Source organism: Mytilus californianus, unplaced genomic scaffold (genome assembly GCF_021869535.1).
Source record: "Mytilus californianus isolate M0D057914Y unplaced genomic scaffold, xbMytCali1.0.p SCAF_12, whole genome shotgun sequence".
NCBI lineage: Eukaryota > Metazoa > Mollusca > Bivalvia > Mytilida > Mytilidae > Mytilus > Mytilus californianus.
Genome location: NW_026262604.1, coordinates 40,298,743 through 40,325,702, shown reverse-complemented (window position 1 = coordinate 40,325,702; position 26,960 = coordinate 40,298,743). Strand labels below are relative to the sequence as shown.

The 26,960-nt window shown below is 32.7% G+C and overlaps 1 protein-coding gene across 1 annotated transcript in view; it reads right to left on the bottom strand.

Annotated features, from left to right (window-relative positions):
* Nucleotides 1–2,501: 2,501 nt before the first annotated feature.
* Nucleotides 2,502–26,960, bottom strand: part of LOC127721066 (disintegrin and metalloproteinase domain-containing protein 10-like) — a 41,775-nt gene continuing 17,316 nt past the window's right edge. Inside the window, exons 3-16 of the mRNA XM_052227748.1 lie at nucleotides 26,200–26,322; nucleotides 25,868–25,880; nucleotides 25,478–25,544; nucleotides 23,879–24,337; nucleotides 22,980–23,239; nucleotides 21,711–21,839; nucleotides 17,495–17,675; nucleotides 16,488–16,650; nucleotides 11,122–11,229; nucleotides 9,116–9,194; nucleotides 8,741–8,871; nucleotides 7,264–7,372; nucleotides 6,370–6,504; nucleotides 2,502–5,843 (exon numbers count right to left, since the gene is read on the bottom strand). Of these exons, the coding sequence (XP_052083708.1) occupies nucleotides 5,748–5,843; nucleotides 6,370–6,504; nucleotides 7,264–7,372; nucleotides 8,741–8,871; nucleotides 9,116–9,194; nucleotides 11,122–11,229; nucleotides 16,488–16,650; nucleotides 17,495–17,675; nucleotides 21,711–21,839; nucleotides 22,980–23,239; nucleotides 23,879–24,337; nucleotides 25,478–25,544; nucleotides 25,868–25,880; nucleotides 26,200–26,322 (2,053 nt within the window). The 3' untranslated portion in view covers nucleotides 2,502–5,747. The remainder of the gene's footprint in view (nucleotides 5,844–6,369; nucleotides 6,505–7,263; nucleotides 7,373–8,740; nucleotides 8,872–9,115; nucleotides 9,195–11,121; nucleotides 11,230–16,487; nucleotides 16,651–17,494; nucleotides 17,676–21,710; nucleotides 21,840–22,979; nucleotides 23,240–23,878; nucleotides 24,338–25,477; nucleotides 25,545–25,867; nucleotides 25,881–26,199; nucleotides 26,323–26,960) is intronic.

Genomic DNA, 26,960 nt, shown 5'->3' with positions numbered 1-26,960 from the left:
ATACACAAGAACAAGATGTGAAAGTATGTCGACATACACAGGAACAAGATGTGAAGGTATGGCAACATACACAAGAACAGGATGTGAAGGTATGTCAGCATACACAGGAACATGATGTTAAGGTATGGCAACATACACAAAAACAAGATGTGAAGGTATGTCGACATACAAAGGATGAAGATGTGTAGGTATGGCAACATACACAAGAACAGGATGTGAAGGTATGTCGACAAACATTGGAGCAAGATGTGTAGGCATTGCAACATACACAAGAACAAGATATTTAGATTTGTCGACATACACAGGAACAGGATTTGTAGGTATGTTAACATACACAGGAACAAGATATGTATGTATGTCAACATACACAGGAACAAGATGTGTTGGTATATCAACGTACATATGAACAAAATGTGTAGGTTTGTCAACATACACATGCAGAATCAAAACGTGTAGGTATATCAACATACAAAGGAATCAGATGTGTAGGTATGTCAACATACACATGCAGGATCAAAACGTGTAGGTATATCAACATACAAAAGAACAAGATGTGCAGGTATGTCAACATACACAGGAACAAGATATGTAAGTATGTCAACATACATAGGAGCAAGATGTGTAGGTATATCAAAATACACATGAACAACATGTGATTATATATCGACGTATACAGAAAGAAGACGTGTAGGCATGACAACATACACAGGAACAAGATATGTAGGTATGTCAATATACAAAGGAACAAGATGTGTATGCATGACAACATACACAAAGAAGGGACATGTATGAATTTCAAAATACAAAGGAACACAATGTGTAGGCATGGCAACATATACAGTAACTAGATGTGAAGGTCTGGGAAAATATTCGGGATAAGATGTGTAGGTATGTCAACATTCACAGGAATAAGATATGTAGGTATATCAATATGCACAGGAACAAGAAGTGAATGTTTGTCAACATACACAGGAACAAGATGTTAATGTATGTCAACATACATAGGAACAACATGTGATTATATATCGACGTATACAGAAAGAAGACGTGTAGGCATGACAACATACACAGGAACAAGATATGTAGGTATGTCAATATACAAAGGAACAAGATGTGTATACATGACAACATACACAAAGAAGGGACATGTATGAATTTCAAAATACAAAGGAACACAATGTGTAGGCATGGCAACATATACAGTAACTAGATGTGAAGGTCTGGGAAAATACACAGGGATAAGATGTGTAGGTATGTCAACATTCACAGGAATAAGATATGTAGGTATATCAATATGCACAGGAACAAGAAGTGAATGTTTGTCAACATACACAGGAACAAGATGTTAATGTATGTCAACATACATAGGAACAAGATGTATAGGTATGTCGACATACACATGAACAAGATATGTAAGTTTGTCAACATGCATAGGAACAAAATATGTAGGTATTTTAATATACACAGAAACGATATGTGTAGGTAGATCAACATACACAGGAACAAGATGTGTAGGTATGTCACCATACACAGGTATAAGATGTGAAGGTATACCAATATACACAGGAACAAAATGTGAGTGTCTGTCAATATAAACAGAAACAAAACATTTTAAAATATGGTCATATTTTTATCATACATTTTTAACAAAGTCTTCAATGAAATAACATTTACGGTACCAATTTTACTGCACGATATGCGCATTTCGACAATTAATTTCTTTTGAGTGATGCTCGACACTCATTTCATATGAGTGTTGATCGACTATAATAGTAATGGCTTTCATCGTTCAGATGTATTTTCACGGACATTAAATTTGGATATCTAACGGTAAAATCGTCCTTTCTTGTTACTTATTAATTCTATTTATACACTTCAATGAAAAGTAAGTATCGTATTCTTCGTTCTTTATTTTTTTTTTTCCTTTTGTTATATATGTTGAAAGTTTCGAAGTATCTGTTGGTTATTGTGGGAACATGTTTGCTAGTTATGGACTTGTTGTATTTGATTTCTCAAAACCATTTCAACAAAGAATGGTTGGTAAAATTATGCTTTTTTTCCGGTCGAGTGAATGTTCGCGATGTGATTGGTTTGTTTCTGCTGAGGTCGATTTGGGGAATGTCGTTCTTGGTTGTATTGACCTTCCTCGTCATCAGCGTTTTTATACGTCTTTGAACAAAATTTCACACAGCCAACCTACAAAATCCATGGTAAAACGAGCAAGATGATTACATTATTTAATTTAATTTAAAGCAGTAAGTGCATATTTGAAAGTTTATTTATTGCTGATTAATATAATGAAATACAAACATTCATTATAATTCCAGAATTCGCTATTGTTCTAATGCAGCACAGATTTAACTATGTTTGACTATTAGAGACTATTATTGACAGTTACCTTATCTGTCGTCGAAACTATCGAGAATGGCAATGGAGACTAATAAATTTATACTACGGCCATGATGGGTCTTTTCGTGCTAAAAAAAACCCAAAACAAACAAGAAATTCAAAAATTCATTTTTTTATCAATTAGATGCATGTACTATACATTGCATTTATCAATAACAAAGTCATGTGTTGTATGCAGATAAGGTGAAACTTATTAGGGTGAGAACAGAGGTGTCAAACACAAAATTCTTTTTAGAAAGGCATGCAAATGTGACAATGATTTAACAATACATGAGTATTTCACAGTGACAAATGATACTTTAAAAAATTATAACTGATTGTGGACAATTGGCCAAAATCACCAACATTAGTTGTCTGTAGTATTTCTATTGTTGTATTGCAATACGCTAGTTATTTTACTAATTAGGATATTCTGAAGTCTTCGAGTCAGTAATTCACAAACTATAAAGTGATGTACTTCGTTGGTATAGTTCAACCATGAATTAAAGTTTTCAGCAAAGTACAAGTCATATTTACGCTTGTATGCAGAATTTGTTGAAAATTAAGGAAAAAACAGCATATTTTTCAATCCACGAAAATTCGTCTCCGCCAAAAATGTTTATCCATTCTTTATTGATAACTCGAGTACTTTAAAGAATATCATGACATTGCATCATGTTATATGAAAATATTTAAAAAAAAAACAAACACACGGTTTAAATGTATCAAAATACTGACTAGAGGAGAATAGCATACAGTCTTCGAGAACTGTTCAATCTATGTCCAGCTCCAAACCAATTCCGGATGACGACCATTAGAGCATGTAGAGAATGCATTCTAAAGAGATGATAAATAATCATAGCAATTGATTCATAGCTTATATTTTCAACCAGCAGGAGACGCCATTCCTGTCTACCATCTGGTTTTTCTCCTTTTAGACTTACTGCAATTTACTCAGTTTTCGTTTTTACCTTCATTTGTATCTACATGATAGAGTGATATAATTAAAACACGGTCTGTTTAGTTTTGATTTACATTTTTAATTTGTTCTTCCAAATGATTAAGTTAGCAAAGGAGAGTTGGAAACGCAAACAAACTCCGTGATATATGCAAGTACCTATCCAAAGTAAGGAATCTTAGTGCCTATAAGTAAGGAATCTTAGTGCTTATCCAAAGTAAGGAATCTTAGTACCTATCCAAAGTAAAGAATTTTAGTGCCTATCCAAAGTAAGGAATCTTAGTGTCTATTAAAAGTAAGGAATCTTAGTGCCTATCCAAAGTAAGGAATCTTAGTGCCTATCCAAAGTAAGGAATCTTAGTGCCTATCCAAAGTAAGGAATCTTAGTGCCTATCCAAAGAAAGGGATTTTAGTGCCTATCCAAAGTAAGGAATCCTAGATGGAGTTTTTAAACTTTTTAATTTGATGTCAATATAAGTAATGCGTTCCTCTCTGTTAAATTATTTATCATAACTCGTCAAGCTAGGGCAATTTATGATTTATCCTGCAGTATTTGCGAATATCAAAAATCGTTCTCAGTCGTATGAGGACATTTAATAGTTATCCTTTATTTTAATGGTAATGAATCTACGAAATATTGTCATACAGTTAAAATAAGTATTCTGGTAAGCAACAAAAACTTTACAAAAATATGCACAATTACACTGCACATCAACACTTTAGGAAGATGTGTATGCTTTATTTATATTTTTGGTAGATTATATATTCCTATTCAAAAGATAATAATATGTAACATGCATATTCAAAGCAAGTGACAAATGCATACTAAACTGGAAATAATAAACGACATGTAAGCTGACTAAGGTGAAAGTATGACGAGCGATGAGCCATTATTTTAACAAATATAAAAAAAATGAATATGTACAAATCTTAATTCTACTCTTAAATTAATAAAAAATCTATAAACTGATCAAATTTGTTCAATATGTTAAAAATAATATCTTGTGACAAGGTAATGCCATTGTATGCATGAATACATAATCATGTAATAGAGCTAATAAATATGACAAAATAATAACAATCTTAAAAATTAATAATTGCATCTAAATTTGGATTTTAAAATACCAGATTTCATGTTTGTGTCTAGAGATAGAATGTACATTTGAAAGAAAAATACATCTGAAGGATGACACCTTCATATATTGTATTGCCTTGATTCCATTAATGAGTTAGATTACTATTATACCATTATAAGGTGCGCTTTAAAATTATACAGTAGGTGAACTCTAGTTTTTGTAATTGTTATTCATGTCTAAATAATTGTGATAAAAAGTTTGACACAGAACTTTAAGTGGAATGATGTTTGTATAAATATAAGGAGATGTGGTATAATTGCCAATGCGACAACCAAATTTCAAATGAAGTGGATGTAAGCAATTATAGGCAACCGTACGGTTGCAGTCAACATTTGAAAATTGTAAAACTATGATAAAGGGCTTTATAAATAAATGATAGTTGATCATCTAACATTTCTTATTATAAGGAACTATTTATATTATGAGCAGTTTTCTTCCGTTAAAATTACCTTATACATGTAAGTATTTTATTCAAAGACGACATATACAATTTAACGTGAAGGTGGAATTAGCACTATTTAATTATGAGTATGTATATATCAACTTTGAGAGTAACTTTAGAAAATAATGACACATCAAATCTAGAAAACTTTAAATTCAGTACATCACACCAGTATCACCAGTGGTGCTGAAATCAGAACAGTTGAAAGGCCAAACTGAAGAGCATTGAAAACCATTAATTCAAAAAGGTTTCTCCTAATCATAGTTAGGCTCTACCTCGTATTTGAAATATTAGTAATAAAGTAATTATAAAGTAACGTTTACTTTACTTATGATCGCTGATGAGATACTAACTAAAAAAATATTACAATTAACATCACCTTCAATAGAAAATGATTTAAACATTAAATCTACAGAATAAAGTAAGGTTCATGTGTTGTTTGTTTTATAAAAAAAACATTTGAAAAATTCTAATGTTTGCCAAGGAAAATGTCTTGATCTGTATATGAATTATAAGTGAAAACACTGAATGATAAAGAGTTAAAAAAAAATCGAGACCGTTTAAAGGCGTTTATCCTCAATTTTCTAAATGTGAAATAACTAATTGATCCAAAGATGAATTTCATTTCATTGTATTGAAGCTTCATACGCATATGTACATTTATTATTATCTCTCTTCTATACGTGCATAAAAATGTTAATGTATATAAGAAAACATATTGTATCACAGATATCTCCTGGACGGCAATTGAGCAAATCGTCCAATTATTTAGCACTGTATTAAAGATGCACCACGCCAGCACTGTACCAGTTTAGGAAAATAATTAATATCTTGTACGTGATGGTTCCACGGACACACGTCGTGGTTCTGGTTGTACTTTGCCCTGTGTACTTTTTGAACAGCATTTTATCATCAAAACCTATAAAAACGATCATAAAATACAATCATCATGTACTGTTAATTCAGAAACTTCTGGGAAGATGTTATTATTGAAAAACTCGCGACAGGAAAGATTTCGCAAAAATACAAATTCCCATTTTATATTTTAGGAGCCAATCGGTATGCTGCATTTCCTAAAAAATTCATCTCGCAAAAATTAATGCATGCAAAATTTTGTGAATTATCAGTATCATGTCAAGAGAATTGAATTGTCCATGTGGTTAATGTGGAACACGTCCTTTGATAAGTTCTAGAAAAAATAAAACGGTAAAATCGGGAAAATTATAATAACCAATTGAAAGACATTTTTATAATAAATAATTCTATCTTGATTTGACACTAAACTTTTTAGGTTAACCAACCAAAGCATTGTAAACAATTGGACTGCGAAATGTGAACACATGAGTGTATGCAATGCAACTTACCATTACCAGTGCGTTGACCAACGACATCAGTACCTATATAGTGCTTCCATCACAATAAAATAAAATGCCGTTGATACTTACAAATATAATAATGAGTCCAACGCCTCCTGCTATTGCAACATACCAGTACTCTGTTAAAAATTCCTTAACTTTATCAATTAATTCTCCGTTCAGGAAGAAATTCTTTAGTTTACTGAGAGGACCTGATGGATCAACCTGCATAAAAAAAACCTGATTATTTACGGAAACTGAATTGACAAACACATTTTCCAGAATACCATTCACTACTTTACTGAGAGGATCCGTCAGCATCATTGAAATTGTTTTGTCAAATTTGTTTCATGGATAAATATTTTTATCCTTGGATCGTATATTTTATGTTTTGTATTATATTTTATATATATATAAGGAAAGTTTCTGCAGATTTTTTGAGGTTTGTTTGAGACATGTGGTCAGATGGGATCCATTAGTAGTTTCATGTGGGGAAACTATCACACCAAAAACTGGGTGTGATCTCAGGTGCTCCGGAAGGGTAGGCAGATCCTGCTTCACATGTGTCACCCGTCGTGTTGCTCATGTAAGTACAAACCCGGTAATAAGTCTAATCCGGTAGACAGCATTCGGGAAAAGGGGCTAATGCCCATTTAAGGCGGTAGATCAGTGGTAAGGGACATAGGTCTTTGTTAGGAACGCCATGACCAACTGAAAGAGACCTTAACATTAACAAGTATCTAAATTTGTCGATATACTGTGGATTCATTATTATTCGTGGGATACCGATTTTTATGGATTTCGTGGCTACAGGTGAACTAAGAATTTAAATGTTCAACGAAGAACAAATTTTCTATATGCTTGTATGCAGACCTTGGCAAAACCACGAAATCAAATATCCACGAAAATACAAATTTTCTTCAAACCACGAATTAGGTACCAACGAAAATTAATTTATCCACAGTATATGAAAGCTATACTGACCTCTCTACAAATATGAAAGACATCACAGTATCCAAGAAATTTATTACATGGGGTACCTGGCACAGCCTTAGTAAACGCTACATTTATGTTAGAAAGTTGATCAGCAGTTCTGAAATTACAACATACATTTGTCATTTGTGTTATGAAAAAAATTAAATAACAGATATACCGAACCAAAGGGAAATTAAAGACGGAAAGTCTCTTATAAAATGGCAACATCAAAAGCTAACACACATGGAACGAATGAAAAACAACTCTCATATTCCTGACTTGGAACAGGCATTTCCTTATGTAGAAAATGGTGGATTAAACCTGGTTTTATAGCTAGCTAAACCTCTCACTTGTATGACAGTCGCATAGAATTCCATTATATTGACAACAATGTGTGAGCAAAACAAACAGATATAATTGGTAAAAACTTCAAACATTGGGGTACAGCAATCAACATTGTAATATAATCTTAATCACTATAAAAACAAATAACTTTTACACCAAAGAAACACAAAATGACATGTAGACAAAGTACATAAGCAAAAATGAAAGACTATAAGTACCGATCCACGTCATAAGTATATAAAATCAAAAATGGATTAACAGTAAAGGTTAGAAATATACAAGGACAAAAAATGGAGAAATTAAACACGCAATTAATATGATAAACAACGTTAGTACCTAGAATCTATACTTCAAGACCATCATGTATTATTAAGTTGATACGGAATATTTATCAACAAGGTGAGAATAGAGAGATGATGAGGCATTAGTACAAAACGCGCTACATGATTAAATGATAAAAACCATAAACAACAAAACATACTAAAATTGGTAAATTTCGGTTCTTTTCGACAAGTTTATATCAATTACCGACCCAATATATTCGAGACGCACATCTCTATTACCCTAAAGAGATAATTATCCTACGACTAATCTTCTCAAGGTCAAAGTCTCATGTGGCGTAATTTGCGATATTTGATAATGTTTTATGTGTACGAATGTTATTCAAACAACTCTGCACGTATACATGTACATGCATAAACTTTCCTTGATTTTGGAACATTCAAATACGGAATAAAAGATGAATTCTTTTCCGTTTTGTAGGGTTCTTATAACAAGTCAATTTTCAAACAGTTACAGACTTTCCGAAGAGATTTTTTTCATTATTTTTATATGGAAATATAATACAAAAATGTTTATGTTAAGCGTAACGCAAAACCTTTTCTAGTAGATGCGATCACGACTTCATGGTTAAAAACTGAAAACAACTCGAAATAAATTCAATGTGTCTGAAACGCTATACTGGGTTTACTTTCATCAAAAACGCTTAACTAAAACCTTTAAATTGGTACGGGACAAACGGGAAGACGAATGCACGAACCTGAAACATAATGTTACCTACTATTGTGAGAGGGGCATGAAATAAAGTCACAATTTCTATGATATGAATAAAAGGAGTTCCTAAAGTATTTGCCTAACATACTTGCAAGTGTTGTCATCTGGATCAGTACAACACAACGAACACAGCAATTCATCTTTCCAGTTGCCCGCTGTTGTGGGTTCACACTGGCACGGTTGATATCCATGAGCTTCACAAACTTGACCTGAACATTGCTTTAACGATAAATTTACAAAGTTGTTTGTTAAATGTTTATACGTGCTTGTATATTTACTCGGGACGTCTTTTCAAATGATCAACACTGTTTTGTCTAGTATTTTCTACAAAAGATCTTCACAAATTAAAATGTTAGTTTTAATCTTTAATATGAATAAACGGTAACCCAGCAACTGCAAAATATAAATGTGTATTTAAATTTCTGTTTATGTTGAAGATAGAACTTAAATATCATTGACTTACCCCAAAATAGCAAACCTTTTCATCATCACAGACGGTACCATTGGCTGATTCTGTGGAATCTGGACATGTCAGGCCACCAGTTTATGTGTTAAGGATCATAATTATAACAATCAGCAGCAATTGAATAGTAAAACATCAACCAAATAGAGTCTAGAACTATGTTTCACAATAGAGGCATTTGGTAGTCACTATTCATTAAATTTAGTTATTTATGAGTCGAAGTCAAACTTATTTTACATTTTCTATAGTTTGCAAAGCAGCTTAGTCTAATGCGATTAAATGCACTTATTAATAAAAGATGACATAACAGATACTTCGACATTTACTGTATTTGCAAAAACTTCTAATAAAAATGTTAACTCGAGTTCTTGAGTATGGCTAAAAACAACGTCTTTTCATTTAGAGGAAAAAGGGGGGTCGTGGTTTTTTTTCCAGGACGAACTTTTTTTCCGTCAGAACGAAAATTAAAACAACTACAATAACAAACAGGAACCAGATATTTTTTTAAGAAATTCAATATTGAATTTATTAATTTTACTTCCATTCTGAAACAAGTATTTTTTCCCTGAAATTAAGAATCAATTATTTTAATTTATAACAATAAAGCTCCCCACACAAGTTTTTAAAATTAAATAATCAAACATTAAGCAAAACAAGATGCAAACTATTGAATATCATATAATTGGTTCATACAAGCACAAGTTTGAAAAGGAGCAAGTACGATAAGAGTCATCATTTGTTTGCCTCTTTGATATACAAATTATGTTTATTTGATCGGCAAATAAGTATGATGATATGATCTGGTCATAATTGTCCTGGACGAATTTTATCTACATACATGTATGTACCATGACGATGGATATTGTATTTTGCACGCACTAATTTGCCAAAATAAAACATTTTGCAATCGATTGTCTTTTGGATATTGGTAATATTCCTATCTAAATATAAATATCAATGACAAAAGCTCAAAAAGAGGGACGAAAGATACCAGAGGGACAGTCAAACTCATAGATCGAAAACAAACTAACAACGCCATGGCCAAAAATAAAAAGACAAACAGACAAATAATAGCACAGATGACACAACATAGAAAACCAAAGACTAAGCAACACGAACCCCACCAAAAACTGGGGGGGATCTCAGGTGCTCCGGAAGGGTAAGCAGATCTGCTCCACATGTGGCACCCGTCGTTTTGCTTATGTTATTACACATCCGGTAAATAGTCTAATTCGGTAAGTCACATTCGTGAAAAGGGAGGGTATTGTAGTTACGACATAAGGAACATATCCGATATCATCTGTGAAACGGTTGTTCCATAACGTGCCTTTATTGACATCTTGCAGTTTGTTCCATTATGTCAGATGGTTAAGGCCAATTATCCAAGAGAGATTTCAGAAATATCAATACTGATATCTGACACACGAATGTCTTTTAAACATTTTAAAAATGCTTTTTGATATATTAATTCTTCTTTTTGTGTTCTACATTAGGCGGCAAACACAGGCTTTGTCGTGGTTCCTTGTTTAAACCAAGTGTAGTTTCAAACAAGCATGTTTGAAAAAGAGCTAAATTTCAACATAACTTTACAGACTTCTGCCTTTACTGAACATGTAAACTTATAAGTCGAAGTAAAACTGACAACGCCATGGCATAAACCGAAAGACGACAAAAAGACATACAAGGCAACTAAATACTACATAGAAAATTAATGACTGAGTAACACGAACTCCACTCAAAATTTGGGGTAATCCCAGGTGCTTCAAAAGGGTAGGCAGGTCCTAGTCCGCAAAAGGATATTTGCAGATTGCTTAATCAAGGCAAGATGAGTTGGTCCTACAGACTTTGTTATCTAATGGTAGACAAAAAGACAAACAAGGCAACTAAATACTACATAAAAAATTAATGACTGAGAAACACGAACTCCACTCAAAATTTGGGGTAATCTCAGGTGCTTCAAAAGGGTAGGCAGATCCTAGTCCGCTAGTATATTTGTAAAAGGATATTTGCAGATTGCTTCATCAAGGCAAGATGAGTTGGTCCTACAGACTTTGTTATCTAATGGTAGATAATTAGAACAAGTAGTGGGATTACAGCATACTCCTTCACTGGGACTGCAAAGAAAAAAAATAGTCTTCGTGACGATGTCACATATCATAAATCCTTAAATCGGATTATAATGTATAGGTAATATCATTTAAACCTTTGAAATTGAAATTAGATGACAAAATCTCAATTGTATACAAAACATGCGACAACTAAAAATGAAAAAGACTCTTAAAGGGGCATTAGCTGTCAAATTCAGGTTCACCGATTTGACTCAAATTCTCATATTCGATCTATAACACACTAAAACGTATATCCAAATTATAAAAAGTATAAAATAAACATTTTTTGATGCATGTACTCGATAATACGTATCAGCATTACGTGTGTATTTTAGTGTAGACGCAATCTAATTAACCATCAAGGTGACCTCTGAAGACTGCCGACGGTCATATAACCCGATATAAACATAAATATAGATATAAACAGATAGCGAACATGTGCAATTGGATTTTCTAGGTCTATTTGATTTCATATTATAGGTCAAACATATATGTTAATCATCGTTTTTTCTGTATAAGAATGAGTTTTTGTGGATCGAATCATTTAACCAAACGGCTTACCCTTGTTTCACTTCCAATATTGATATTATTTTCCTGTTTTAATAGCTAAACACGCCTAGGTTATGAGTAACTCCCCTCTAGCTAAGGGATTAAATTGAAGGTCAGATGAATACGGATTCAATGAGGTCGAATTAATCATTCATCAGCGATGTTTCTTAACCTATTTTGGCAAAATTGAACTAAGCTTGTTGCAAAAAGCAAATTATTATTTCACTATTTCACTTTCATAAATGATTGAACAAAAACAAAATAGTATTTTATTTATCATTTTTTATATCTCGTAGCTAATGCACTTATATGACCATGCTGTTATTCAATTTTAAGCTGTTTCCAATAATTTAAAAACCTATTGAAACCAACAATGTTTATCGATTTTCCGAAAGCATATAATATTTCAATAGTTTATTTTAAACCTAAGGTAATTACACTTATAAATATGAATATTATTTATTTTTTATACAACCGGGTGCAAGATTTAAAAAATGACATATTAAAGCACTTCATGGGATCATCCAGAAAATCTTATATTTATTGCATATTTTCCTAAACTATGCAATTCATTAAAAAATTAAATGGAAGTCAAGCTTTATAAATTTCATGCGTTATCCGAAACGCTTGTCTGGATTTAACTTATCAGGAACGTTGAAAGCCAAAATTTTGAAAGCCAATGATCTATAAGAACCGAAACAGTTGAAGAGGACCTAAATATAATAGCCAAATTCGTTTAAGGTCAACTCTGCCTGAGGAAGTTGAAACCTTAGTGTATTAATGATATCTTAATTTAAAAACGGCCAATTCGAGAAAGGTTTCTTATAGATCATGTCAGTGCCGAAGTACTGTCTTCTGAGCATTAACAATCTTTGATGAGAATAATTGAACCAGTTTCTGTTATATCTGTTATAAAATATTGTAAATAATACTTCTATGAGGTTCTGGATGGGGTCCTTCATTTCTGTATTCTTTAGATTTTTAGGTTACTTTTCTCTATTCATTATATTTTTTGCCTTTTATTTATGTAATCTTTATATCTAATTATAAATTATTCTCTATTTTCTATTATTTTTTATCCAATTTTCTCTATTTTTTTATTCATTGGGTCCATTTTCTGTACACTTGGTCCATTATTCTCTATTCTGTTACCCCCCACCTTTGAAAAATGAAAAAGACTCTTAAAGGGGCATTAGCTGTCAAATTCGGGTTCACCGATTTGACTCAAATTCTCATATTCGATCTATAACACACTAAAACGTATATCCAAATTATAAAAAGTATAAAATAAACAATTTTTGATGCATGTACTCGATAATACGTATCAGCATAACGTGTGTATTTTAGTGTTGACGCAATCTAATTAACCATCAAGGTGACCTCTGAAGACTGCCGACGGTCATATAACCCGATAAAAACATAAATATAGATATAAACAGATAGCGAACATGTGCAATTGGATTTTCTAGGTCTATTTGATTTCATATTATAGGTCAAACATATATGTTAATCATCGTTTTTTTCTGTATAAGAATGAGTTTTTGTGGATCGAATCATTTAACCAAACGGCTTACCCTTGTTTCACTTCCAATATTGATATTATTTTCCTGTTTTAATAGCTAAACACGCCTAGGTTATGAGTAACTCCCCTCTAGCTAAGGGATTAAATTGAAGGTCAGATGAATACGGATTCAATGAGGTCGAATTAATCATTTGCAAGTGATTAATTCATCAGCGATGTTTCTTAACCTATTTTGGCAAAATTGAACTAAGCTTGTTGCTAAAAGCAAATTATTATTTCACTATTTCACTTTCATAAATGATTGAACAAAAACAAAATAGTATTGTATTTATCATTTTTTATATCTCGTAGCTAATGCACTTATATGACCATGCTGTTATTCAATTTTAAGCTGTTTCCAATAATTTAAAAACCTATTGAAACCAACAATGTTTATCGATTTTCCGAAAGCATATAATATTTCAATAGTTTATTTTGAACCTAAGGTAATTACACTTATAAATATGAAAATTATTTATTTTTTATACAACCGGATGCAAGATTTAAAAAATGACATATTAAAGCACTTCATGGGATCATCCAGAAAATCTTATATTTATTGCATATTTTCCTAAACTATGCAATTCATTAAAAAATTAAATGGAAGTCAAGCTTTATAAATTTCATGCGTTATACGAAGCGCTTGTCTGGATTTAACTTATCAGGAACGTTGAAAGCCAAAATTTTGAAAGCCAATGATCTATAAGAACCGAAACAGTTGAAGAGGACCTAAATATAATAGCCAAATTCGTTTAAGGTCAACTCTGCCTGAGGAAGTTGAAACCTTAGTGTATTTATGATATCTTAATTTAAAAACGGCCAATTCGAGAAAGGTTTGTTATAGATCATGTCAGTGCCGAAGTACTGTCTTCTGAGCATTAACAATCTTTGATGAGAATAATTGAACCAGTTTCTGTTATATCTGTTATAAAATATTGTAAATAATACTTCTATGAGGTTCTGGATGGGGTCCTTCATTTCTGTATTCTTTAAATTTTTAGGTTATTTTTCTCTATTCATTATATTTTTTGCCTTTTATTTATGTAATCTTTATATCTAATTATAAATTATTCTCTATTTTCTATTATTTTTTATCCAATTTTCTCTATTTTTTTATTCATTGGGTCCATTTTCTGTACACTTGGTCCATTATTCTCTATTCTGTTACCCCCCCCCCCCCCCCCCACCTTTGAAAAATGAAAAAGACTCTTAAAGGGGCATTAGCTGTCAAATTCGGGTTCACCGATTTGACTCAAATTCTCATATTCGATCTATAACACACTAAAACGTATATCCAAATTATAAAAAGTATAAAATAAACAATTTTTCATGCATGTACTCGATAATACGTATCAGCATAACGTGTGTATTTTAGTGTAGACGCAATCTAATTAACCATCAAGGTGACCTCTGAAGACTGCCGACGGTCATATAACCCGATAAAAACATAAATATAGATATAAACAGATAGCGAACATGTGCAATTGGATTTTCTAGGTCTATTTGATTTCATATTATAGGTCAAACATATATGTTAATCATCGTTTTTTCTGTATAAGAATGAGTTTTTGCGGATCGAATCATTTAACCAAACGGCTTACCCTTGTTTCACTTCCAATATTGATATTATTTTCCTGTTTTAATAGCTAAACACGCCTAGGTTATGAGTAACTCCCCTCTAGCTAAGGGATTAAATTGAAGGTCAGATGAATACGGATTCAATTAGGTCGAATTAATCATTTGCAAGTGATTAATTCATCAGCGATGTTTCTTAACCTATTTTGGCAAAATTGAACTAAGCTTGTTGCTAAAAGCAAATTATTATTTCACTATTTCACTTTCATAAATGATTGAACAAAAACAAAATAGTATTTTATTTATCATTTTTTTATATCTCGTAGCTAATGCACTTATATGACCATGCTGTTATTCAATTTTAAGCTGTTTCCAATAAATTAAAAACCTATTGAAACCAACAATGTTTATCGATTTTCCGAAAGCATATAATATTTCAATAGTTTATTTTGAACCTAAGGTAATTACACTTATAAATATGAAAATTATTTATTTTTTATACAACCGGATGCAAGATTTAAAAAATGACATATTAAAACACTTCATGGGATCATCCAGAAAATCTTATATTTATTGCATATTTTCCTAAACTATGCAATTCATTAAAAAATTAAATGGAAGTCAAGCTTTATAAATTTCATGCGTTATCCGAAGCGCTTGTCTGGATTTAACTTATCAGGAACGTTGAAAGCCAAAATTTTGAAAGCCAATGATCTATAAGAACCGAAACAGTTGAAGAGGACCTAAATATAATAGCCAAATTCGTTTAAGGTCAACTCTGCCTGAGGAAGTTGAAACCTTAGTGTATTAATGATATCTTAATTTAAAAACGGCCAATTCGAGAAAGGTTTGTTATAGATCATGTCAGTGCCGAAGTACTGTCTTCTGAGCATTAACAATCTTTGATGAGAATAATTGAACCAGTTTCTGTTATATCTGTTATAAAATATTGTAAATAATACTTCTATGAGGTTCTGGATGGGGTCCTTCATTTCTGTATTCTTTAAATTTTTAGGTTATTTTTCTCTATTCATTATATTTTTTGCCTTTTATTTATGTAATCTTTATATCTAATTATAAATTATTCTCTATTTTCTATTATTTTTTATCCAATTTTCTCTATTTTTTTATTCATTGGGTCCATTTTCTGTACACTTGGTCCATTATTCTCTATTCTGTTACCCCCCCCCCCCCCCCCCCCCCCACCTTTCCCCACTTTTATACTGGCAAGCTTTATCTGAGTCTGGATTAGTAGATGACAGAGCTGTGGAACATGTCCTTTAATGTGGACTCCTTGAACGTACCCCCAGTTTTTTACTGGCAAGCCTTATCTTAGTCGGGATTAGTAGATGACAGAGCTGGTGAACATGTCCTATGATGTGGACTCACCTGTACGTACCCCCAGTTTAATACTTGGAAGCTTTATCTGAGTCGGGATCAGTAGTTGACAGAGCTGGGGAACATGTCCTATAATGTGGAATCACCTGTACGTAGCCGCAGTTTCATACTGGCAAGCTTTCTCTGAGTCGGGAGTAGTAGATGACAGAGCTGGGGGACATGATTAGTAATGTGAACTCACCTACACGTAGCCGTAGTTCTATACTGACAAGCTTTAGCTGAGTCAGGACCAGTAGCTGATAGTGTTGGATAACAACAAGGATCTGTACAATCATCATCCCAACCACAGTCGCATTGTTCGCCACTTTCCACTACTTTATTACCACATGTGGCTGAAGAATATTCTGGAAATACATTAGTAAATATATTATAATTTCCGCAATATTTGAGGTATTTTTGCAGGCAGAAACGTTGAAAACAAAATACCAAAATATGATTGACACTTTTCCGTTAAACATTCCTGTGTGTTTGATCCAGTATCTCAGAATGAGTGCACAGTCTGCAAGTATGCTGTTGCGCGCGAGTTTTCAATCCTGTACTTTAGAATGAACATACATGATTGTCTTGTGATAACACAGAAATTAACATTTAGATATTTTGACATCAAAGGATTTTTTCTTGTGGAAGTAAAGTAAGCACATCAAAGACGCTTGTAAAAATCAGATAAGACCCACCACGTATTTCGAGTAGGATGAAAATATGACAGGAATCTTTTTTGGCTACTGTTTCTAGCTGGACGACAAAGAATGGTCTTTAACAGTCTGCGCGCTACGTCCTGTTGTACAGATAAAAATGCAGAGATCTATGATTATAAAATGAGCTGCGTCGGATAGAAATCGACCTTATGAAGTGCACGTATACATGAACATGTTTAAGACTTTGATGGATTTTGGAACATTGTAATACAAATTAAAAGATAAATTTTGGTCTGATTTGTAGGGTTGTTATATCAATTTTCAAACAGTTACACACTTTGCATATAGAGTGATTTTTACTATTTGAAAGAAGGTACAACAGATGTACTGATATTTATTTGCATACGGTCGATTTCTATCCGACGCAGCTCAAATGATTTTTACATGATACATTTTAGAATTATTGATGTGTAAACGAGGAAGAAACTGTCAGTGGTCCATTTCCCCCTGTGAATGTGAACTACTTCTTTTCTTTCAATTCAAGGATACTTACCTACAAAGCATCCATTAGCTGTATCGCGACCACGAGTGGCAACCATTGGCGCCATAGATGATATACTACATGGAGAGAACTTTACATTATTAGATTTAGTTCCAGCGGTTGCTTGAGCGAACATGATATAGTTACCACCAGTTCCGCCAGGGGCACATGTTGGATTAGAGGACTCATCATGCTGAAACATAAATGAATGTCTATCATTAAAAAAGGCGAAGCAGTTGCAGACAAATTCTTACATCCTGGATCACCTTATCAACAATAGTAATAACATTAACAGTTCCAATTTGGATGCACCGGATGCGCATTTCGACAATTAATGTCTCTTCAGTGATGCTCGAAGCCAATATATTTGGAAATCTAAAACCTAATACAAACGTTGAAGAGCTGATCAAACCAAAAAGAACCATCTAGATCATTTTCGATAAATAACAATGAAATAAACGTAACGCACAAACACAAGAAGACGGAATAAAATTGGAAAAACAAATTTGATCAGCTTCTTTTTACTAGATAATTTTTTTCTAGATTATTTCTTCTTATTATTCATATCACGGATGTTTTACAATAGCATGCAACCACTGAACTGATATAACACAATCATAGGCTGTAGAATGTGGATACCAACAAATACTATAAGTAATATGGTTTGCTACTGATCCCATACGGATCCATAAAGCGTTAGTAAAATTCACAGGGGGTCAGTTGAACAGCAAACGCCTGAATCTGACAGATGAAGGTCAATCTGTTGACACACAAAGTACCCGTATGTAAAATGTTTACGCCCACAAACAGCGCCACGTTTACCATCTATCGTTACAAAAGTGGTATATGTTTTGTGTGTATAGCTAAGGAATGTTTGTGTATTCAATTTTACGGTAAAAAATCAATGTTATCTTCATTATATTTCCTTGCATACACAAGTCATAACAGCAAATGCATTTTTTATAAAACTTTAAAGGTAAACAGACATGTTTAACTGTCTGCTTTAGCAAAAATTCGTGTAAATAAACCTGATGGGTCGTTTTGAATTCAAGCACAGCAGACAAACACGTGGTCAATCATTGATGTTTGTTTACCTAGATTGCAAGTTGTTGTTACTAAATACTTAGAAATAACCACTATTGTGTTATTATTGTTTAACAGCAGATAAAATTAATTTTACAATTGCATTTTAATACTTTTAATTTTAATTTTAATAAGAGTTATATAATACACCTTGCCTAAGAAATAGGTCTAGTTAGGTTCAGGGACTTCCTTTACTAGGTCCTTATTAAAAAATGAGATTGTAATGATGTAAATTACCATATTTACATTACAGTATTTGTTTGCATTTGATATTTTTCATATACATGTATGTACAAAGAAACCAATAGAGTATATATGAACATACATGGGTTTAATTCCCACCCCAGGCATTGATTTTAATACTTATAGGTTGGAGCAAATAGGGCAGATTGCAATAGGCCATAATGTAGTGTCTAAAAATGCTGTTTGATGAGGCCAAGTCCTCAACATCCTTTTTTCTAAGTATACAGCAGCTCCTTTAATGATTAGTAGGGAACACTTTATATGTAGTCCTGTCTTGTATGTCTCTCTTATTTCCTTATTTGTATTATTATATTATTATATTTCTTATATTCTCATGTAGTAAGCTAAAAAGCTACAATTCCTCTTTTTCCTCATCTGCCTGAAAACAATGAAATGTATTCATTGTTGATGTCTGTAAAGTGACCTATAACTGCTAACAGACATGACACACACATTACTTGGACTCTGGTGGATAGTTTTTAGTCTGTTATCTCATTGGCTATCATACCACATCTCTTTATTTTAGTACAGGTTAAGTATTTAAAGTACTAAATGACTAACATACATTAAATTATTTGAAAGAAAAATTCTGCAATGATTTCAGGTTACATATATCAACAATAAAATTGTGTCATTATGTTTATAAAGACCACTGTAATTGTGATCTGCCATGAGTGTCTTGTGCAAAATTTCATTACAACAAGTTCCCTAATGAATTCTCTGCTAATGAACAGTATATAGATGTTTAAAAAAAACAAATGTATGTACTGATCCCAGATTAATATTTTGGGCTATCAATTCAAAAATAAGTGATGTTTTTTAATTAATTGAATAACAACTTATTGCAATAATCATGATGATACAAACTAGCATTCTGATATGTGATACGTATATAATTTATGCAGCTTTTTTCTGAAATTGTAATGTATGTCATAAAAAAGAGATTTTTGATAAAAGTTAGCAGAATTGTCAGTATTTCAACCACATTCATGACATTTAGGCCTAGGAAACTTAAATTTTTAAGCGCAGAGATTGACAAGCTAAGTCATGACTGTAAATTCAGACATTATCATGAGGTTTTATTAAAGTAAATAATGCGATTAAATTGATTATCGCAATAAAAAGAACTTGCATTCTGATTTGATACTATGAGATTTTTTCTGATATTAGAATAATAAATATCTCATTGTTGTCCATTCTTCAAAAAATTTCTGAACATACTATTTTTAAGTTGGCTTTTTTTTTGTCTGAAACTACTATAAATGGGAAGTGACCAATCTCTACGTTATAGTAGTCTCAAGTTTTTGTTTTGTAGTTCCATTGACTATGCATTTTTGAGCAGTTAAATATGAATTTGGATTAAATTTGAAGTTGATTCAGTATATTTTATGACATAATAACACTCTTTTTTTTAAACAAAGCATTTTCAGACTTTATTTACTGATCAGCTTAACTAATCATACATTATTCAATCAATAATTTAATTAAAAGACTCAACAGTTGTTTGTAGGACTTTTGAATTCAAATTTAAGGGAAAAAAATCAAAAACTTGTAATAATAGGAATGATGTAAACTACATGATATCAGTTTGCAATACAGTTTTTTGTTCAGTTTTCTTTGTGTTTGATTATAATGTTTAAATCCCTTTCTGGGCTTTTGGATGTTCAGATTTTTTCTCTTGATTAAGAGCGAGCAGCATAACTTGTACATCTTATATAGTTTCTTATCTTGGAGCGGATCCAGCCAATTTTAAAAGGGGGGAGGTACTTATTTATATATACAAAAAATTAATTGAAGTCTTAATTTTAGAGTGAAATTTATATTTAAAAAAAACTATTCTATTAACAACCAAACATGTACAAACACTGAGTTTATTTTCATATCCTTTCTAAGAATATTGATACAAAGAAAATAAAACAAAGACGTGTATCATTCCATCTACCAAAAGGGTGTTTGAAAATATACAATAAGTCCAAGGTTCAGAGAAAAGTTAGTTCGCGGTGTATAATTTTCTCCTGTGGAAGTTTTCAAAAACCTGTAAGTACTTGAAAAATGCCACATTCAACCATACCATGACTATTTCAATGTTACATTATTAGAGGAACATGAAATATTGAATAGTTATTCAAGAAAGTGTCGAAATATAACTACAATCATTAATTTTACTCAAATTTACTGTTGTGAACTTGCAATTTCCTACGATGCGTGTACGGAGTTATCTCCCTTTGTTCTCCACTTCGCCACGAATAAGCTGACACAAATTCGTATCCAGTGAATTTAGGATGAATTATCATGAAAATTTCATGTAAAAAATGGTTTTGCTTCATATTTTATACCCCTCAACACGTTACCATACCTATTTAAGGAATAATTAGGAATTTTCCGTGGACCTACACAAATTTTCAGAAAAAAAGTTTCACTTCACTCGTGAATTTAGAATACTTTAACAACACCTCTTAATAATTATTATAAAGAATAATGAAGCTTATTCACTCAAAAATGGAACGCTTTGATATTTATTAATGTACGAGTACAAATAAGACGATCCGAGTAGAAAAACCACGAGGCATGAACGTTTACCAAAACCGTAAACTCTGACCTTTTGTCACGTGACCAATGTCTTGACCTTAGAAGCCATTAATTCGTTTGCCGTCCAACTGGGTGAGCAATGAAATACAATAACATTAATCGATGACGTCACCATCAATTGTTAACGTGACGTTATGAGCCCCATATGGATTCTACTGACCCCATACGGATCCATACCCATACGGATCCATAGGGGTCACCACATGACGGCGTTAAACCAATCATAACGTCAGAATTTAGCAAAGGTGCGATAAAACTAAATATGCAGTAGATAACTACTGAAAGAAAATAGACTTAAACATAGTTAACTTACCAATGATCCAAAGTTATGACCAATCTCATGTGCAAACGTGACGTATGATACAGCTGTGGTGACGTCATTACCATAATTAAGATTCGTAACTATACCAGTGTTTAGACTAAGACGTCCATCCGTGTAGAGCTAAAAATGTTAATTGCCTGATATGTAACACAATATTGTGATAAAAATCAATTATAACGTTGGTTGGAATGAAATATTGCGATTTCCATGTTAAATAAAAACCGATAAATTCACATTTGAAATAAATCATCCAATTTCACCCCTTTAACGTTTTTTCAAAAATACATTTTGCCAATGACGTTACATCTAACGCGCACAACCAAGATATAAGTCCTTGTATATTCTAATGTATATGCATTAAAAAGCAATATAATAAAATAATAATCCAAGAATTTAAATATCAAAATATCAAAATATCTCAAATCGTCACCGGACAACAGGGATAATTCGCCCCTACGCGTTATTCTATAACGACGACGAGAGTTTTTTGGTTAACGACCTTGACTACTCATGGGGGTCTTGCAAGATTTGTTTAATAAATACTTTATATTACCTGTATAATAATGTTTTCAATATTGGATACTGTATAACATCAGGCAACGTATGCGAAACATTAATAAACAAAACTAAAGTAACTTTAATTTGAAAGAGGAAACGACTTGCTACATTTGTTCATTTTCAAGAGTACACAAAATCGTTTTAGAACAAAATAATATATATGAGAGACTAAAGAATTCCTTACAAACAAAAAAAGCTGAACTAAAAAAAATATATTACAATTTATTAAAAAAGAAGGCTTATTTCAACGGTCATGATTTTATGAGCTTATGTGTATACACTTCTCTCAATCTTTAACCGTAACTAACGATTCTTACCGTATACCGTAAACCTCGAACTAACGAATCTTACCGTATACCTAGAACTTACTAATCTTACCGTATACCTCGAACTAACGCATCTAACCGTGTACCTCGAACTAACGAATCTTACCGTAAACCTCGAACTAACGCATCTCACCGTATACCTCGAACTAACAAATCTTATCGTATACCTCGAACTAACGAATCTTACCGTTTACCTCGAAATAACGTATTTTACCGTATACCTCGAACTAACTCATCTTACTGTATACCTCGAAATAACGAATCTTGCCGTATGCCTCGAACTAGAGAATCTTATCATATACCTCGAAATAACGAATCTTACTGTATAACTCGAACTAATGCACCTTACTGTAAACCTCGAACTAACGAATCTTACCGTATACCTCGAACAGAGTCCACCAGACGTTCCTGGCTCTGCCGTCCAGGCTAATCCAAGAATACCATTATCAAAGTCTCTGTAGGTAAAAATGTAAGATAAGCAAAACTGATCATAGTTTTCTTCTGAATGGAGATAGAGCATTGAATTCACTCCGTGATTGCCAGAATATTTATATCCAGGCGCTGTAGGATCATCATAAATTTTTATTCGCTTTATTGAAAACCCTATACTATCTGGTGTATTGTCACTATCAAAATCTGTAAATATAAAGAATTGTTTGTACTAGTAATAAAATTAAAGCCTACGTACGGTTTGTCTTAATTTATTTATCATTGAAAATCTAATTTATTTACTCATTTTACGCATAAATAAATACAGATATGGGGTGTGTGGTAAGTTGACATCACAAAGAAATCAACAGCTTTTTTTTATAACTGAAGAATTATGCAAGGCTGATTTTTTTTTAACATTTGGCAATTAATAACATCATCATATTTTTAAACCCACATTCTCCATGAAAAGATTTATTTTGGTTTGTCTAAAGATATGATTCAGAGCGTTCTTGGTACAGATAAATCCTGAAATCAGGTAAAAGGTAATATTCAAATTTAAAAGGTTGAATAACAATGATTTAACTTGTATAGTAGGGTATACAAGTCACATGGAAATCTTAAACTAAAAAATGGTTTGAGGTGGCTGTAGCTAAATTTTCACTGTTTACCAATGAACAAGACATTGTCACAGTATGTTATACAACAATACTAATAACTTATAACGTTCTTTCTCTATTGCTTAAGTTTTCTACTTACAAAATTTTAAAACATTTTTGGAGGATATAATACGATAGAGGGATGATTGAAGTTTTAAGCATTTCGCATTTCTTTCTTGAAACTTACCAACACCATTAAAAATAGAATTAACTGCCATTACGTGATTATTTATGTTGGCTATCACGTCATCCGTCGCATTATTATATCGAAAGAAAAGTGTATGATCAACTTGAATATACAGTTCACATATCTTTTTATTAGGATCAACCGCTCTTCTATATCTTCTATGTTTGTCGATTAATCCAGATGTATATCGAAGTTTGAAATCAGTATCCATACTGTCATGCGTATTTATTTTTTCTCTTAATTCCGGTTTTGGTTGCGTATTTTTTCCGTTCAAGCCACATAAATGTGATTCTTTTGGAATATTTACATCTTTAACATTATAAATCACTGTATGGGTGTCTTGATCTGTAACATTATGACGAGATGCTTTTTCAATTACAAATGAGTCATTACGAAGCTGAATTTGACCTTCAAAATGTCCAGTTGTCGTTACTGTTCCAAACACATGTGACCTTTCGCCTAAAGGAAAAACAAAATACTTTTTTCAGCAATTTAATCATGTTTTCACACTACTCAAGCAGAATTGATAGTTATCAATATTTTAAATAATAGAAACGAAATTGTACATGATACCGTATGATACCGCACCAGGGAGGTCAATTGACTTCTATCTTCAGAGCCCTCTATCAATATACTAGAGAGAGAACTAGCCTATCATCAATCTTCTTAGTATATGTTGACTTTTTTGCAAACTTTTTTGAAAAAAGATATGTTGAGGCAAAGTCATGCACAACAGACTTGAGAAGGCAATTACATCCTATCTTCCTCGTGGGTGTAAAGTCAACGGTAAATGCGTCAATGGCCTAAATATGTCTCTTACCTTCCATTGTTCCTACGTATTCAGTGTCAATGTCACCTGTGAACGGACAAGAGAGGTCTCTTACCTTCCATTGTACCTATGTATTCAGTGTCAATGTCACCTGTGAACGGACAAGAGGGGTTTCTTACCTTCCATTGTTCCTACGTATTCAGTGTCAATGTCATCTGTGAATGGACAAGAGAGGTTTCTTACCTTCCATTGTAACTATGTATTCAGTGTCAAAGTCACCTGTGAACGGACAAGAGAGGTCTCTTACCTTCCATTGTACCTATGTATTCAGTGTCAATGTCACCTGTGAACGGACAAGAGGGGTTTCTTACCTTCCATTGTTTCTATGTATTCAGTGTCAATGTCATCTGTGAACGGACAATAGGGGTTTCTTACCTTCCATTGTTCCTACGTATTCAGTGTCAATGTCATCTGTGAACGGACAAGAGAGGTCTCTTACCTTCTATTGTTCCTACGTATTCAGTGTCAATGTCATCTGTGAACGAACAAGAGAGGTTTCTTACCTTCTACCGTCCCTGTGTATATAAAATCAAAGTCACGGGACAACGGACCATAGAGGCTACAAACCTTCTACCGTCCATGTGTATGTAAAATCAAAGTCACTGGTAAACTGACCATAGAGGCTACAAACCTTTTGCTTTCCCTGTGTATGTAAAAAAATACGTGGCATTAATAGACATGCATGCAGAGCATTGAAGCTACATACCGTCAATTTTCCCTATGTATGGAGATTACAAGCCAATAATAGACGGAGCATGGAAGCCACTTACCGTCAATCTTCCCTGTATATGCAGAATCAAAGTCATAGGTCAACGGACCATATAAGATACATACCTTCTGTTATATAAAAATAAGACGATGTGGTATGATTGCCAATGAGACAACTCGCCACAAAAGACCAAATGACACAGAAATTAAAAAATGTAGGTCACCGTACGGCCTTCAACAATGAGCAAAGCCTATACCGCATAGTCAGCTATAAAAGGCCCCGAAATGACAAATGTAAAACTATTCAAACAAGAAAAATAACGGCCTGATTTATGTACAAAATAACGAACGAAAAATAAATATGTTATACAGCAACAAACGACAACCACTGAATTGCAGGAACCTGACTTGGGACAGGCTCATACAGAATGTGGCGGGGTTAAACATGTTACAGGGCGCTCAACTCTCCCCCGAACAGGTGACAGTGGTGTAACAGTACAGCATATGAACAAACTATGAAAATCAGTCGAAAAGGGCTTAACTCATCAGATCGATACAAAGCAGAAACACATCTAACAAAAACACAGAGTGGACATGGCAGGGTACTTATACATCCTCACAACGAAAAGACGTTAAGTACAGATCTGAGAGTACTCACAGTTACTGACAGCTAGTTCAAAGCCAATAACAAGTAATAAAAAAATCATGCATCTAAGACTAAAATATCAATCAGTACATCAATTACGAATACAAGTGTCATTAATACTCTAGGCATAGAAGCTACTTGCCGTCAATCTTCCCTGTATATGCAGAATCAAAGTCATAGGTCACCGGACCTTTACTGTTCTCTACGATGATATTGTTGTGAAATATACTTTCATCTCGCTTCAGTTTTACAGACCATTTCCTTAAAGGTAAAAGAGGAAATTTTTAAAATCTAAAGATCAATCAAGATAACTCTCGGGGGAAGTATCTCATCTATGAGGGTCTGGATGGGAAGTTCTTCCTTTCTGTATTTTTTTAAGTTTTTAAATCATATTTCTCTATTCTTTATTTTTTTTTTATCAATTTTTCTGTACATTTCGGCCATTATTACTAGTATATATTCTGTAAACTCCATCCGGACCCTCGTCTTTAGACGACCATAATGAAAATAGGAACAACTTACAAGAACTGTATCGTGCGTCAAACTACATTTTCTTATAATCAATTTTTTTCAAAAGAGGTCAACGCATTTGACATCTTTATCTAAAGCGACCTTGTCATGAACTGTATCATTTTACACAATAATATCACGATTCGATCCAGGTTATTAAAATTTGGACACAAATATGTACTTTCCAGTCCCACTGTCATGTAGTAGAAGTTCCTTGATAAAATAAATCCCAAAGGGAATAAATAGTCTGGAACATTTTTTCCACTGGAAGAAATATTTAAGAATGTGTTCCAACAGGAACAAATATGAGTGCATTGTTTATAAAAAAAGTTTCCTGAGGAACTTCTGTTTAGAGTAATAAATATACATTAATATCATAAAGTAACACG